The sequence below is a fragment of the Plectropomus leopardus genome, chromosome 12 (genome assembly GCF_026936395.1).
Source record: "Plectropomus leopardus strain MGB_pleo_1.0 chromosome 12, ASM2693639v1, whole genome shotgun sequence".
Classification (NCBI taxonomy): Eukaryota; Metazoa; Chordata; class Actinopteri; order Perciformes; family Serranidae; genus Plectropomus; species Plectropomus leopardus.
In genome coordinates, this window is record NC_142187.1 from 11178850 (window position 1) to 11196225 (window position 17376).

General features: G+C 39.0%; 1 protein-coding gene across 2 annotated transcripts in view; it reads right to left on the bottom strand.

The window, feature by feature from the left end:
- The window catches only part of LOC121951319 (contactin-associated protein-like 4), a 200311-nt gene that overhangs the window by 27648 nt on the left and 155287 nt on the right, over nt 1–17376 (bottom strand). For both annotated transcript variants that reach the window (XM_088085078.1, XM_042497596.2), the window contains exons 18-21: nt 15375–15537; nt 11818–11945; nt 11044–11214; nt 6415–6633 (exon numbers count right to left, since the gene is read on the bottom strand). In XM_088085078.1, coding sequence (XP_087941204.1) covers nt 6415–6633; nt 11044–11214; nt 11818–11945; nt 15375–15537 — 681 coding nt within the window. The remainder of the gene's footprint in view (nt 1–6414; nt 6634–11043; nt 11215–11817; nt 11946–15374; nt 15538–17376) is intronic.

Sequence of the window (17376 nt, forward strand, 5' to 3'; positions counted from 1 at the left end):
GGTGTCAGGAACTATGGACCACTGGTGTCATGGCTTTTCAACGTGGAAGCATGAGAAATGACGGTACATCATTTCAACCATGAAATAATTGTGCTGTCAAGTCGTAGTTATTTGTCCAATGACTGTTGCTCTCCATGTTTCCTCCATCATGCTCAGCTAGCAGCAGCATGGATTCTGCTCAGTATTTCTATCATTTTGGTTGTGACAATGTTGTGTGTTGCAATGCGAGTGACGTAAAAAAAAAAAAAGCTTTAAAATCCTATTTGAGTGGGCAGAGAATCCGGACAAAAACGCATCTTCAGAAGTTTTGCATTTCAAATCACATCCAAATCATATTTTTTGATCTGTCACTGTCCAGACTTTCTTAAATCAATCTGGATATGGAAAAAAAATAAACAAACAGATTTTGGTTGGCAGTCTGGACAAGGCCTAAGTTTCCTCACAGACTGGTAGCAAATGTCCAGATAACCAGTCCCAGTCCACGGTCTAGGGGTTGAAATGCTCTGCTCTATACCACACAGAGATACCAGTTTTTCCCAAAACTGTTTCCATTTGATGTAGCTACTGTCATATGGATAAACAAAAAACCTTGACACAGCAGGTTTTCAAAAAACTACGCAAGTAAACTGTGTTTTGTTCCTGTGCAAAGATTATTAGAGGAAAAAAAGAAGTCAACATAGATTACCAGCTAACCTTTACTTGTCAGGGCACAGCTTACATTATATACTACAGGATGATCTAATGTCAACACTGCTGTATTATGAGGGATATGTGAAGCGAATATCAAAGGAATCCTTGTACAGGAGGGTGCCTCATCTACACACAGCGGAGAGGAGTAAACTCTGTGCCGAGAACATCGGTTGCTACACAGCAATGCAGCACAAATATACAAAAGCTTAACTCTCCAAACAAGGCAAAATAATTGCTTCTAAACCCTCACAAAGGAAGTGATTTCTGCATTAGCTGCTGAGCTCACTCAAAACTGCTGCGTATGGATTTTTGGCACAATATAAACAGCAGTAAAGGAATTGGAAAATGAACAATGCTCTGGATTATAAACCACTGCGACGCAATAACACGGCTTATTAATCAAAACAATGGGATTCACTACCTTATAAAGCAGTGTAGGATTATGGCTCATAAATACAGTGTGTACATTGAGATATGGCTTATGACTTTTAACAATCGAACACAGCGGCTTATAATTCAAACAATGGAACAGTTTGCTTTACAAATCAAGACTCATAAATACATTTCGTGTGGTAGGATGGTTCATGAATTTAGACACGCCAGTGCTGAGGCTTCTGAATCCAAATAACTCAATACTCTGCGTTTACAATACGGCATGTCTGTGGGGAGGGATTGTGTGCTCATGAATAGCTGCACACACTAAGATATTGTATATGTGCATAGCAATCCTGCAGAGTAAACTGTCACGTACAAAGCCCCTAACACAGAAGTGGAAACATTTGCTTAAACAGATCAAGTTTTGTTTTTCTTCTGGGTGATAAAACCTCCTGTGGCTCTGTAGAGAGTGAAGGTATCTCATCTTGGGTTTAGATACTACCAGAGCTGGTGTTACAAATGGGGGGGGGGTCCAAAAGACAGGGAGGGGCTAATGAAACAAGACACAAGTCTACGGTCAAGCTTGATGGTCTGTAAGCCTGTACTTACATTCAAGGTGAAATGAAAAATGCCTTTTTAACCCTTTCAGATCACATCTCTGGATAAAACTGTACATCTATTTAAGCAATACATGAAGAAAATATTCAATTTCTTCATATTCTTATGTCGAAATCCAAACCTGTTCTGTTACTGTTGAAAAAACACGATCTGTGCAGCTAGAGCCAACCAACAAATAAATATAAAAGATGGACGACCCATCTCCGTTTCCTCCCACTGTATGAAAATGCAGCCAAAATATCCCAGATTCCATGATGTTATTTGAAGTGATCCCCGTGCCGTGCCTGACCAATCACAAGCAGTCCACTGATTGTGAGCGCACTGATTGGCACACACAGCTGTCAATCATGTCAGCAAAACTCACTTTTTATAGCATCAAATAACTTGTTATACACTTATCATATTACAATTGAGTTATACACTTGAACATGCAGTAGCGTGATGAAAAGTACCTAAAATGACACAAATTTGAGTTTTTATGTCGGCCTCATCCGCTTACATGGAGGAGGCAGGTTAAATGTTTTTGCTTCACTTTAAGGGAGCTGTCATGCATTCCATCTATATATATTGTCAATAATACCAACCGATTTTAACTAATAATATGACAACCACCAACCAAGAATCAACTGTCTGCTGAAGAGAGCTCAGATTAATTTAGAAAGCCAGCAACACCATGGTAAGTCAGTGTGTCTGTTTCTCCAAAATACCTTGGTTACTGGTCCTCTGGCTACAGTTAATTTACTTTAAGGGAAGTGGCATCTGCGAGAGCTCAAGATAATGCAAAAAGAATTTTCCAGTGGGCTGCATCAGCAACTAACTGTACATGGAGCACACAGTACCGTAGTACAGTAGTCCAGGTCTTACTGTCGTGACATGGCCTCTTTCAACAATCAAATCCCATTCCTCCCAACATTACATCACCTATCTGTCCTGTTTACTTTGAAATATGCCACATTACTGAAGCTAGATACTCTTGAAATGCTGTTTCATCTGGACTTTCAGCCAAGGGGTGCTGTGAGATAAATGCCAACATGTTGATATTTACCAGGAAAGGTTCAGCACGCTCACCATCTGAGTTTAATGTTTGCAAGTTAACACAAAACACAAAGCTCTTGCTGATTGGGATGTCTTTGATTTTGCAGGTGTTTCATTATTAACCAAAGTTTTGAGGAACTAGATCAATCAATAAAGCTCATTGCTTTTCAAGTAATTTTAAGTAGTATAATGAGTACTTTTGATCCTTGCAGTAAAGTGTTGTCAAATTGTGGGACTGCTTGTTTTAGTCATTTGGTTTTGACTTCCTAAAAATAAAAGATCGGTAGAGGTTTTTTCACCATTGATTTCACCCTCCCCTAAGAGGAAAAACAAGCATTAAATGTGCGAAGAGACACTTAGTTTTGATTTCTATGTGGGGTGGGTCTCTATGCTATGTAGCATTTCAAATTTTCACCCAGAATGTTGTTAAAACTTTTATTTATAATTTCCAACTTATTATTTATTTATTTTGCCTTTATAATTTTTTTTTTACTTATTTTAAAAAAGAAAAGACAGAAGAAGACGATCCAAAATCACAGAGATGTTGATTTGTATGACTTGCGTATTTGGTAAAATATGGTAGGTAAATTATGTTGAATGTTTTTACTTGACAAATTTTGGACATGCAGATTTGCACAAGATTAAGATCAAAGGTGACTTATTCGATTATTACAAATCACTGAAGGTCCCTAGGTAATACTAGTCCCATGTGAATAGGACTTAAGAGAGTATGTAAATATTTGTGAGAGGCCTAATTTGCAATCAAATTACAAATCCGTCTATTCAAGTAATACCAGGGTTGTTGCTTCTCAAGAACTTCTTTGTTCATGGCAACTCACACAGCTTAACTGTGCATTATTATCAGATTTCAAACATTCAGGGTTTAGTGTGTTGCTCAAGGATGCTATAAAAGAAAACTGTGAAGGACTCACACACAAACTAACAGATACAGGAATCCAAATCAAAGAGTGCGACCTCAATGCTGCCCAAGTCTCTGGTCTTCTCAAAACAAGTCAGAGCACTGGACTACAAACATCCATTACCAAACCAATCTGGGTATACATACCAGCACATTTCCATCCCAAACACATAAATCTGCAAGGCCTATTTCAGTGTACTTTACTGATAATTCAGAGGTAAACATATATGGGTTTAGGCTGATGGTGGCAAGTTCAGAGCAGATTATTCAGCCAATCAATATTCACCTCGATTTCCCTGCTGCTGCCTTCATCCAATCTCATAACCGTTTGTTGTTTTCCCTCCACAGTGTGTGTGTGTGTTTACTGATGTGAAGTGACAAACATAATATTTGCAGAATGATAAAACCTGATAATAAATGATGAATTTTCATTATTTTCCCCCTGTAGCTCTACTGAGAGGTCACATGGAGAATTCAGATTGTGGTGTTGAGCCGATGAAGGTAAACTCAGCTGCAGTATTGATGAAGTTTATATTAAAGGTTCTCTGTGCGCTGATGGTTAATAGTATGACTGTCTGATGAATCAATTACAGGTTCAGCTTCATTTGCAGATTATTTAAAGACACTGCAGGAAATCACATCAGTACACTATTTATTATTGCTCCCTGATGCATGGTTTATTTCTTTTATGTATCTATTAATTGTTGTTCAGTGGTCAGAAAACCTCATCTTAGCACTTTCATATTCAGCAGTGCTGGTCAGCATTTCACTAATAGCAGTTTAAGACTTTGAAACAGATTATTTGTTTGCTTTTAGAAGACGACTCTGTAGGAGGAGATTAGACTTGGTAACCGCTCTGTCTTTGGATCCAAGTCCACATTGGATGAAGCTCTATTGAATAGATGTTTAGACTCAGCACATCCAATACTGCTGATCAACAACAGGATTTAGCCGATAACAGATTAGCCCATGTGAAAGAAGAAAGAAAAAGGAATATTTTTAGCGTTTTTCTGAGGTTACACATACAGTAAGGCCCAATCCCAATACACCCATTGCCCTTACTTCTTTGTTTTGAACATTCATGTCTAAGGTTATGGTGTCCCTATTTGTGTTGGCATGGAGGGGTAGTGCCAAGTGTGAGGGCTGCATGGCGCTACAAACTGAGTGTTATGAGACATGATCTACAAGATTGCTGCACAAGCAAAAAAGATGAAGAAGCCCACAAATGTGTTTTCTTTGTTAATAAAGAATAAGAAGTAACAATAACCATTATATTATCTCAATTTAATATAATTTCAATGTACTACGGCCCTTGTCTTTATAACAAGTATACAAAAAAATAGCTAGTATACCCATGGCTCTGCAGCTAACTAGCTAGCCAATGTTACATTTTTACTCCGACAAAATGCATGACAGTCATGCATTTGGACATATTTCCATGATGCAGTCACCGTTTCATTGCAGAGGACATCTAACATTTAACTTAAATCAAGCAGTGAAGTTGCTGCACTTGATACCACTCTAAATATTAGTCCAGACTGGCAGGGTAGGAGCACAGGCTACAAATGTTAGCCTGAAGAGAACCGCTAGCTGCTTGGTAATGAAGAAAGGTTGTTTGTTTTTTTAAAAAAAAGATTTGTTTGATTAACTGATAGCATGAAACTTAGGTTGTGAACACAACGTGAGCGTCCTGACAACCAAAAAAAGCTTGATGTGGCCCACATAAGAGAAATCACCACTGCAAAAGACTGCATATTCACAATGTCCGCAAACACTTATTGTGTTTGTTTACATAAATACCAGCATACTGATGATGAATCACGGTATTGAAGGGTTGTCCCATTTCATAGGGGAAGTTTTCAATCATTAGGCTACACCTGGTAACTTTGTTACATGGGGCAAGGTGGGACAGGAGAACAAGGGGTAGGGTTAAAAACATGAAATGAGATTGGGCGTAAGTCTGTACTACCTGCCACAGATTTCTAAACGCTACTTCCCTGGTAGGTTTTGCTGTGGAGATACAGTGCTACAATCCCTGTTGATGAATGTGTTCCTAAAGATGGCATGTTCCACATTTAGCACCACTTCATGGCATTTAATCAATAACAGCTCAGCATGTGTGAAAGCAGATGAGTTGGATCTTTCTCCTCTGTAAAACAAAACAGCAGCAACTGCACGTTAATGAACTCAACATGATTATTGTCTACATCTTTCTATCTAAAATCACAATGTGTGCACAACTACATTCCTCATAACAAAAAACTGTGACAGAGCTCTATCAAAGCTTGCTTAAAGTACTGCTAATTGTTATTCAGCTTAACATGACTTCATTGTTATGCACAAAATGGAGCACTGCTGCTTAAATTGTTGGTGCATCAATCACACATACAGAAATAATGAAGACATATGTCAAATAATGGCAAACTGCAGTATGAAAGAGGAGCATTCATCACAACTGGACACTTAACCAATATGGACAGAAAAACACTTAGTAAACTGAAGAACTGGCATGCGCTATGCAACACTGTACACCAAAACAACCAGACACAAAAACAGTTTCTTGAAACTGCAAATATAAATCAAGACACTGTTTAAATACTGTGTTTTCTGTCTACCTTATCTACCATGTAATATTTGTACATGAACACTACAGAAGCGCCTGTGTATGAGGGAGACATATTGAGGAAGTGACATATGCTAAAATGACAACAGAAAGACTTCAAGGCCTCAAGTTCTGCTTCTAATGAAGGAACCATTCACATGTTTGTCAACCTCACCTATGAATAGCTGGCTGTTGAGCTGCAGGTGGAAGTGTCCGTCAGCAGGAGCCTCCTGTGTGGCAACAGGAAGTTTATCCAATCGAAGCGACGCCTCCTTGACGTTTCGCTCAGCTCGGACTCGATGCCACCGGTTGTCGTTCAGCGGGACGCTCGACTCCACGCTGACCTCCAGTGGCCCATTACCAACATCAAAGGAGAAAACCACCTGGGTGGAGGCTGACAGGACAGGAAAGAAAAGGAGACAGATGAGACAGGAAGTGAGTGAGTCAGAGGTAAAGGTGTGATTTATGGAAAGAAGCTGCAAAGGGGGGAAAAAAGAAAAGTGAACAGAACAGAATCACTGTGAGTCAAGACTGAATGAGTAAATCATCAGGCTACCTTTCGTCAAATATAAATATATAGTGAAAGGATTGGACATCATGGTCATATTAACAGCCAATCTGACCTCCTTGGTGCCAATTTAAAAAAAAACAAACTGTCTATTTCAATGTGAAACTCTTTATAAAATAAATAACTTGTTGCAAATGTCTTCTGGAGGCTGATTCAGTGAATTAAACAGACCAAGATACTTTACCACACTGATACAAAATACAGTCAAACTAATATTGCTAGAGTCCTGCTTATTTCCTCTTCCATAAGCTTCTGTGACTCAGTGCAATATCTCACACAGAATTTTTTTAACAAAACATCTCCATGTTAAAATGGAGCATATTCTTCAGGTTTACTTTACATATTGTACGACAAATCATTAAAGCAGCTGCTTTATTTAATTAAAACCTCGATTCCCCTTTTTTAATTTAACACAGTTTAACAGCAATTACTTTGTGAGCACAGCAAAAACTGCAGCTCCCAATAAACTGACATTGTGTCAACATAATTTGGTTTCATATTTTTAAAATTCATCAATGTTCTCCTCTTATTTCAGTTGTCTCCAACTTTCTTGCTATTTTAGCTTTTTAACTTGTCAAGATTTTTGGTACAGCAGAAGCTCAGTCCATAGGGACTTGGCTCGGAAACTAGAAGGTTGCTGGTTCAAGTCCGCTATTGACCAAGTCTGGAATGTGGACTGGAAGCTGAAGAGGTGTCAGTGCCTCCGGAGCACTGCAGAGATGCTCTTGAGCCAGGCATTTTGGGGCAGCACCCCCTTGCCCTGTCATATCTTTATATAGTGCAAGTTTGTGGTACATGTTTATGCAACAGAGTAAAAAAAAAAAAAAAGAATTTCCCTTTGGGTGGCTTGATTTCTTTCAAAAACATGGGAGGAAGTTAATGGGCAACAAAAGAAGAACTAACCCCCAAATTACCAAGGAATTAGTAAAAAGAAAACTACAAAATTTGTAAAACAAAAAAAGGAAAGGAAAATATGATTAAAAGTTATAATTATTTTGTAACATAATCTTTAATATTTTAATAAAAATATTGTTAAAAGTTAAAAGTATTGTTATAATTATAAATATAGATTTCCCCTAGCTCTTGTATCCCCCCCCCCAGACATTTTCCCCTTGCTTTTTAAAAATATTTTTCTAAATCTACTAATTTCTTTCCATTTGTGAAACATTTATGAACAAAGTGTTCATTACTTTTCCCACGTTTTTGAAAGAAATCACATCAGTGTGCTCAGAGTTCAAAGGTTTAAATAAAGGCGTCTGATGCAACACAAGGACGGTGATGTTGCTCCAGGTTTCAAAGGGTTAATAAAGCATGCAAAGCATGCAAGCCTGCAAACTTCTGCAGCATTCAGTCCTCTCTGACCATGGACTTACTTCTTTTGTCAAGCTGTGATTTTTGCTCATGACCATCAAAGGCTTATGGGAGATGGTGTCTATAAAAGGAAGCTAAAAAACAACAATATAAGTTTGTATTTAAAAATCTGCCATTCTTATCCAGATATAAAAGGTGAGCCACAAAACACAGGTTAGAAATTCTCTCTTCCAAGGCTGGACTTTACTTATTACAGATATTACTAACATCTGTGAGATTTTAAATGAGGCTTTGTACTGCAAAAACAGAGCAGTTTCACTTTGGCTCTCTATTGTTCCCCTTTCAAGAGGTCTGCTCAAATCACAAAATTCCTGTCGTGTTCGCTCTAGCAAAAAGAGTCCATTTAGGAGACAACAGACGTCTCACGCCTCATTCTTCATGTTTTGGAAGGAGAAGATGTATTATCCTGAGAGAACAAGAACAAGATGAAACAATATCGCGGCATCATTCGGTAACTTCTTTTAGAAATTGTTCTCTGAGGAAGCCGACAACAGAGCAGCAGTATTCAGAGCTGGAACAACCACACTGACAATGATTTCCCCGAGGAGAGAAGCTGTTGGTGTAGCAGTGTCCCTGTATTAGATCCTGCATCTGTCACTTCAAATCCCATTCTTAGAAAATGCAAAATGCAGAGCAATACAAAAACAAACTATAAACGTGTATCTCATACCTAGCTGCATAACCATGAGCATAGTAAAGAACACCCTGGTGGGTATTTCTGCCATATTTTAAATGACAGCACACTGATGAGGGCTGTAAAGGTATAACACCTGCCTAGCCACAATGTTGTGCTACCCATAAAGTCGAAAATACCCTCTTGGTTATTGCTGTCATGTTCTAAATGATATGTACTGTGGGCAACAGCAAGAAAGCTATGCAGAAACCTATATTGAAGCAAAGAAAAGTTGATTTTTGTGCTCTTATTCTCAGAAACTAAATCATCCCTGAATGAAAGCAGAATAAACAGAACCTTAACTAATCCTGTCAGTGCAGGAATTTCATTTGTGGCATGTATCAAAAATGTGCCCACTTTACATTTCTTGCAATATTCAGGTTAAGGATAAAAGACTTATTGATTATGCCACTTGGAGTTTTTTTCAATTTGGACTGAGCCAGTAAAAATGTCCCTGTTGGGCCACCATATATGGGGCTAGTGGCTGTGGCTCTGTTGAGGAAAGGGTGATGTCACTGCAATTTAAGCAGATTAAAGCAGCATTTGAATCAAAATGAGAGACTCAATGTAATAGAAATTCAAGACAACAGAACTGAAATGGCGAGCAGCTTCTCCTCTCCCCTCTCCATTTTATTGCACTGAAGAAGGAGGAGGAGGAGGAGGAGGAGGAGGAGCCTTGAACTGCAGTAACTCTACGCATCATGCATGGGAATGAATTACAACATATTTCTCTCTTTTTCCCTGATAATCTGAATAAGCTGCTAAATTTGTTGCTAAGAGGATATAAATACTCACCAAATCTAGTGAGAAAGTCATTAAGTTTGCAACACTGTGCGAATGAGCCGTTCATATCTACATGCAGAGCGGGACCTCTGTCAAGGAATCCGCCACGTAGTTTCTACAGCAGCCACAGTAGTTGTCCTGCAGGTTTGTCATATGGGGGAAGTTGGTTGCAATATACAAACTTACCGCTAGATGCCACTAAATCCTACACATTAGACCCTTAAAGTTATAATCTCAAAAATGTTCATTTGAATAAATGTCTGTTAGGTTATTTATATATTTAGATATTTATATAGCACATTTCATACCTAAAGTGCTTTACAGATTTGTCAGGCCAAGTCAAAGTTCTTTATAGCCCAATGGAAAAGCATGCTTCAAAGGGCTGTAACAATAATAATTTCAATTCAATTTCAATTTTGTCTATAAAGTCCATCATCAAAAATCACAATTTGTCTCAGAGGATTTTACTGCATTTGACATCCCTCTGTTCTTGGACCCTCACCGAGGATAATGAAAAACTCCCCCAACAGACCCTTCGACAGGGGGAAAAATGAGAAACAGAAACCTCAGGAAGAGCAACTGAGCAGGATCCCATTTGCAGGACGCACAGACGTTCGAAAGTGTGTCGTGTGTACAGAATAGACCAAAACACTAAGATTATAGTAATCCATTGAAAAAAATGATATATAAAGAACGACTAGCCTGGAGTCATACCCTCATCCTGCCAACAAACACACTGCAAATAATACTTATTGCCAAAAGGTGCCGCCAAGAAAGAACAAAACCGAGATCCTTGAGATTGCAGCTTTTATCATGAATATATAATGTTTAAGAGAGATACTTTGGATCTACTGAAAAAACAAGTTTTCTGGGTCATAATGCTACAGTATACAAGGATATTTTAGACAACAGTGTGTTTCCAACTTCATGGCAATGCATCAAAGTGCCCTGGTGCAAAAAGCTGTAATATTTTTCCCTACTTTTTTGTGGAAAAACTTGACTGACCAGCACATATTTTTGATCTCAACCCCATTCAACACCTTTGGTATGAACTAAAACCCACTGGGAGCCAAGTTTAATCATCCAGCATCAGTGCCTGACTAATGCTCTCTAGGTTGAATGAGAACAAATACCTGCAGCCAGGAACACAAAAAAAATGTGAAAAGGCTTCCCATTTTTCCTGAGCTGTTAAAATTTGTGTGACATTCACAGTTTAATTCAGGACAGTAAGGTCGAGACAGCTGAGTTCTGCCAAAAATAAACAATATTTTTCCTCCAGGACAGTTTGATATAGATTAAGTCTGTAACCTCTGGGTTTTACACAGATCCAGATTAAGACTTTGACTTCAGGTTTCACTGACACATCACTCTAATCCGGATTAAATCTTCACCCTCCAGCTCCTACTCACAGCTCAGTTCGATCCGGATGAAGTCTTTGATGCCCAGGTTTTCCAGGAACACGCCGGAGGAGGCCGTGGTTTTAAACAGGAAGGAGATATCTGCACTCAGCTCTCCGTGGAAGGTGGGGAAGTGGAGGTACGACGTCTCCTTGTCGAAAAACGCAGCATTCCAGAAGTTCTCTGAGAAATAAAATAAAAACTCATTGTCAAGATCTTTAAATGGGAATCACGCAGCAGACAAATGAGGCAACACATTCAGCTAATGAGCTTACACAAGGGTATGATTTCTGTTATGTGGTTGTGCTTGATTAGTCATGCCAAATATTTATTTCTCTATCTACGCGGGTAGATAATAGAACAGCTTTAATCACGAATAATTGGAGAAAAAACAGTGTGCTTTGTTTTACCTTGTATTGCATTTAATGAGAAGCGAATTTTAGTGTGAAAACTTAAAAGGAAATATGCACTAGCAACAGTTCTGCTTATGATAATTAGCTTTTAGACATTGAGGTACTGTAACCCAGAAGAATTCACTTATCACATCAAACACTAAATCCTGCATTTCCATATCATCAGTAGGCTTTAGAGGAAGAAGTCTCTCAGAAATAACAAATTGTTATTTGCTGCTTGTTTAGAAAACACTCACTGGTTTGGCTGACTGTGGATTTAAGTTTTTTAGTCATTTTATCGATTGGACAAAACAGGAATCACTATTTTCCAGAAAAGGAAGATTTCTGTCATCTCTCCATCATGTGTAACTAGGCAATCAAGAGATGGACTTACTGTCTCCATGACAACGGAGCGGTCCTACCCTGTAGGCGGCCTCTGACCCCGGTCTCTGGATGTCACCCAGCACCAGGGAGCGCACAGGGAGGCTCTCCACATGGGTGAGCAGGCCCGAGTCTTCAGTCCTGAAGGAGCAAGAATGGAGGGAGGGTAGAGATAAAGAACACAAAGGAAAAGGAGGAAAAGAAAGTGATGAAGGGATCGAAAGAAAATGGAGAAGAAAACATAGGATTTGGAGAAGAGGAGAGGGAAGGAGAAGAAGAAGGATACAAGGAGAAAGAATGAAAAGAAGTTGAATATGGAGGAGGAGAAGAAAGGGAAGAGATGGAGAGGAATAAGAAGAGAGACAAAATAGAAGAATAGGAGCAGAAGGATGATGGGAGAATGGAAGACAAGGTCAATAAAGGGGAGGAGGAGAAGGAAAGGAAGAGATGAAGAATAAGAAGACAATAAGGAGGTGGAGGAGAAAGAAGATAGAAAATGAAAGAGAAGAAAAAGATAAGGATGGGGAGGAGATGAAGCAGTAAAGGAAAGAGGAGTGCCAAACAAGAGGAAAAGATGTAAAGCAGAGGATAGAGAATATAAAGAAAAAGGAAAAGAGAAATGAGACAGAGGGGAAGCAATAAAGAAGGGGAGGAAGAGGAGAAAGGGGGAGGAAATGAAGAAGAAGAAGGACAACGAATAGAAAAATTCAAAGGAGAGGGTAACAAAAGAAGGGGGGGGGACAAAGACACATTAAAAGGAATAAAAGGTAAAAGGAGAGGAGGAAGTTGAAGAAGGAGGACAACAAAATAAAGTGTTAGTGTAAATACCCTAGAACCTTTTATTATATTAGAATGTTGACATGGTGGTGATTATAAATACACATATTTCTTTACAGAAACATGGCAGCAAATTGTTCTTTTAAAGTACAAGAGTACTTTAATGAGCTGACACAAGCTGTGAAGCATTTTAGACAATTTTCAAGGAAGATATTTTAATGGTGAGCCAGATTGTATCATTGCCATCCTGACGCTCAACACTCCATTGATGCCAATTTCGGTGACAGCTATTTTTCGAAAGAGCTCTCCAGACAGACAGCTGAGTGTGCAGCTCTGTCCATTTACACCCATGTTCAGTTGTATGTGCCTCTGATAATCTGCATGTCAATCTCTGAATGTATCCAGACTGCAAGAAACGTAAGCAATCTGAGGATCTGATGAATGGTCTGTAAAACCACTGTCAGCCTTGAAGAGTTTGGAAAGAGATGGTAGAAGGAAGGAACGGATGGGTGATAAAGATAGCAGGATTGGTCAAAATATGACAGATGGCCAAAGAACTTTTGCACATCTTTCCCAGTTGATCTCGTCTTTCCTCAAAGGTTATGGGTGACCAGATAATATTAATTCCAAAATACAACAACAGAAATCACAGATTTTATAAATTGTTGATTTAAGTCTTAAGATCACCAAGATCACCATTAAGTATCAAGATTGCCAATGAATGATCACACTGTTCTCATTTTTTAATACGTCATTTTTATTTATTTGATGTAATGGTTTTAATTCTTGTGGAAAAATTCTGTTGTAAATATTTGTTGCATGTTTTACCTACTTTTAATAAAAATAGTGTCAGAACAACCAGCCTTTTTTCTGACGCCATGACCCCTTCTGCTAAAACACAACTTTTCTATGATAGAGGCACTTATCAACATCGGAAAAGTTGTGTGGGTTTTGGACTGCATGTAGCAGACCGCGGAAGGATCACCACCGGTGACACGTGCCAAGCGGCAAGTCAGACCTGAGGGGAGAAACAAAACTGAAAGCACCGGACAAAGAGAGGGGAGGAGAGCCGGCATCAGGGCAAGGCTGACCTCACTTGGACTGAAAGCTTCTCCTCTACCAAGCCTTCTGGCTAATGTCCGCTTGCAGGAGAACAAAGTGGATGAAATTTGATTAAGGCTCACTTGGCAATGGGAGATCAGAGACTGCTCTGAGCACAGAGACATGGTTAACCCCTAACATCCTGGATCAAGCTGTTGCACTGGATGGACTGACCCTGTGGGAACGATTTGGACACAAGACTCTGATGCAAATTAAGAAAATGCATGGCAGAAATTGAATGATGCCACTAACACCAACATGCCCAAGGAATTTTCATAGTAGCTGCTGATTTTAATCAACTCAGCCTTAAACTCCAAAGGTGTGGCAGGATCAAGGACAAAAGTTATTTCGTTTACTTTGTTTTAAAAAAATTACCAATAAATTTACCTTCTACCTTTTATTTAAAAGTGCAAATACGTCAAATCAAACAGGCTGGTTCTGTTTCTTTATTTTCTTCTGACCTCATCTGAGGGCTGTTATACGAAACGAGATTGGTGGCTATGTGTGATATGTGACATGCTGAGTCTAAAGCAAGGGTTTTTGTCCTACGAAAGTAGCTCTCTTTCAACCTGGCTAGATCTCCATGGCAACTTATGTGGCAAACTTAACCTGATTGGGAGCAGGTTATCACCTGACTTTCGGCTTGAAATCTGCTTAATCGTGCCTTTTTTGAATAGTGTCAGTCTATAATCAGTGTCAGCATATGAGCCATACACAGTGCCAGCTGAGAGAAAATGTTATAATTTCACTTTATTTAAGTCTGTTTTACACTGCTGCAATATTACAGCTGATAGATTAAGTATATTGGTATTTATCACAGTTAATATTTAATCAGTAATATTAATTTCCATTTGATTTTTTCAAAAACTAAAGCAAGTTATTTGTATCCTTTATTACAGGACAGAGTCAGACCTAAATATAGTTTTTGATAGTATTGTTTAAATCCACTGCAGAATGAGCAGCTCTAATGTTAGAAGTAATGAAGTGAGGAAATAAAAAGTTTATTTATCTTGTGTATTCACAGTTAGTAATTTTCGGCTATTGTTTCTCTCTTGCGTTAACTGAAGCATCTGTGTAACTTTTTACTGTCATACTTTAAAATAGTCTAGGCGAAATGCAATCGATCGCTGAAAGCGTCATTTGACTTGTTTTTTTGTGGATAAGCTCAGAGCCCAAAGCACAAAGCCAGAGTTAACAGAGGCAGATGATAACCACCTTGGTGGTACATGTTATCCCTGACAGAGGCTTTAGGGTTTGTCAAGCCAGCTCAGTCAAAGAGAGCCTGGCTCTGTTGAACTGGCTTTGTGGTACAGCCCCCTGGTCACAGCCAATAATGTTTAACAGCTGATATGCTCCTCCAATGTCAGAGTCAGATCTTTGCTTTGCGGATTCATTGTTTGACTGCAACTAATACTAAAAAAATAAGTCAAACTAGAAAGCAAGTGCAATAAAACATGCAAGGATGCAGATTTTGTCTCATACAATGACCAGAGTAAAATCATCATTCTACAACAAAGTTAGAGTTATTGTTAAAAAACAAAACAAAACAGGGGTTAAAGGAGTTTTTTCACTGAGTGTAAATAATCAATCACTCCCTGTCCACCCAAATAAAGACACAAAAAAACCCAGCAACAAATCTTTGCTTATATAGTAATAATAACCATGTCTCTATAGGTATATTAATTTCAGTACCACTCCATGCGGTCGGCGTCACAGTTGCAGTAGTGTTGTGGGTCCACACAGTCGCCCTGCAGGCCGCAGACACACTGCTGGCTGCCTGGCTGAGCTCCGCCCCAATAAGTCTGGACATGACCGGTACCGGGTCCACCAAGCCACCAGCTGAACGGAGAACCCTCTGAAATACACACACGCGCACGCGCACGCACACGCACACACACACACACACACACACACACACACACACACACACACACACACACACACACACACACACACACACACACACACACACACAAGCGAAGACATCCTTAAATTCCCTGAATATATCAAACAACGTTGCATTGTTTAAAAGCTGAGCTAATTTTAATTACTTTTTATATTGCTGGTGGATTTAATCTATAATATATTATAATTTATTGGATGATTTATATTTCATATTAATAATATAAATTTGTAAAGTAACTTAAGTTATGAAATAAATGTAGGGCAGGAAAAATGTGTAATGCTTCCCTTTTAAAAGGAAGTGCAGTAGAAGTATAAAGTACGATAGCATAGAAAAACTCAAATAAAGCGAAAGTACCTTGAATTGTACTGAAGTGGATCACTTTTTAAAAAACCTAAACCTTTAAAAAACATTTCCGCCTCAAAGTGAAACTTCAGCAGCTTCACGAATTCTTCATTTCTTCTGTGTCTTTTTATTGAGTATTTCTGTACCATTATGATAATGAACACAACCTAATTAGTGCGCACTAGCCAGATTAATATGAAATCATATGAGGTTCATTAAAAGGAAAATTAAAGCACTAAAAATCTATATGAGACATGCAGCTTATTTTGCTGGCCAAAACTCTATCAAGAAGTCTATCGGGTTGCACAATATTTGTAAAGAAAATCATTTAAAAAAATCACAATTTGATCTTTTTTTGTGTGGATTCTGCAGTTGCAATATGCATCCAAGAATGAGGAAGAATTATTTCTGTTGGTTCCTGAGGGGCTTGCATTCGATGGAGAGGTTTCAGAGGGAGGGGGCTGTCCATGGACATGTGAGGTGTTTTGCTCAAGGGCACATCAGCAGAACCCAGGAGGCAAACTGACACCTCTCAGGCTACCAGTCTACACTCCATACTTGGTGAAGGGACCTGAACCAGCAACCCTCTGGTTCCCAAGCCAAGTCCCTATGGACTGAGCTACTGCTGTCCCTAAAGTGAAGATGAAATTTTTGCTAGGGTCTGTACAAACCAAGCATGTTCCCTTATGTGTGGAATATGATTTGTAGGCTGGGAAATCTCTGTAGCACCAAAATGCTTCATTTATAATGGTATGTTGTGACACATTTCACCTTTATCAAAAAATTGCAGCTTCTGCGTTTTGGAAATTGCGCTTAGCCATATTGCAATTTTGACAATATTTCGATTAATTGTGCAGCCCTATCTGAGATAACTCACAAAGATGCACAGAACCGCAGCTGCTTGCCCCCGTCCATAATCAACCAAAAGATGCTTGCAGGACACAAAAGTTATACACTCTCTATGGAAATACTGAAAGCCATATTGTGTCCTGAGATGAACAGGGTTGTGAGAAAATAGCTGAGCGCTGTACAGAAAGACTCCCCATCTCTCAGCCTCCCGAGATGAATCCAGTGTTTGAAGCTGGGGTGTGTTTGCCAGCTGCTACCCCAAACGCTGAATATATTGTTTTTGGATAGAGGGAAATGATAGTATATGGTGAAAAATGTATTTCGCATTGTGAGAGTGCGTAGGTGGAGAGGAGTGAAAGAAGGTGATTGGAAAGGTCTCTGCTGAGCCAGCTCTTCTTTATATTTCCCAGAGAGCAGCAGGGGGTTTATAATGGAACTTCTATCTCTTCACCTATTCTTCCTTTTCGACCACTTTTACTATTTTCATCCATCATTTTATTGCCCACCCCCCTTAAAGTTGCTTAACAACTCGAAATTCTTTCTCATGTAGTCTTGTAGTTCCACTGTAGAGAAACGTTAAAGATCTGTCCTTGCAAT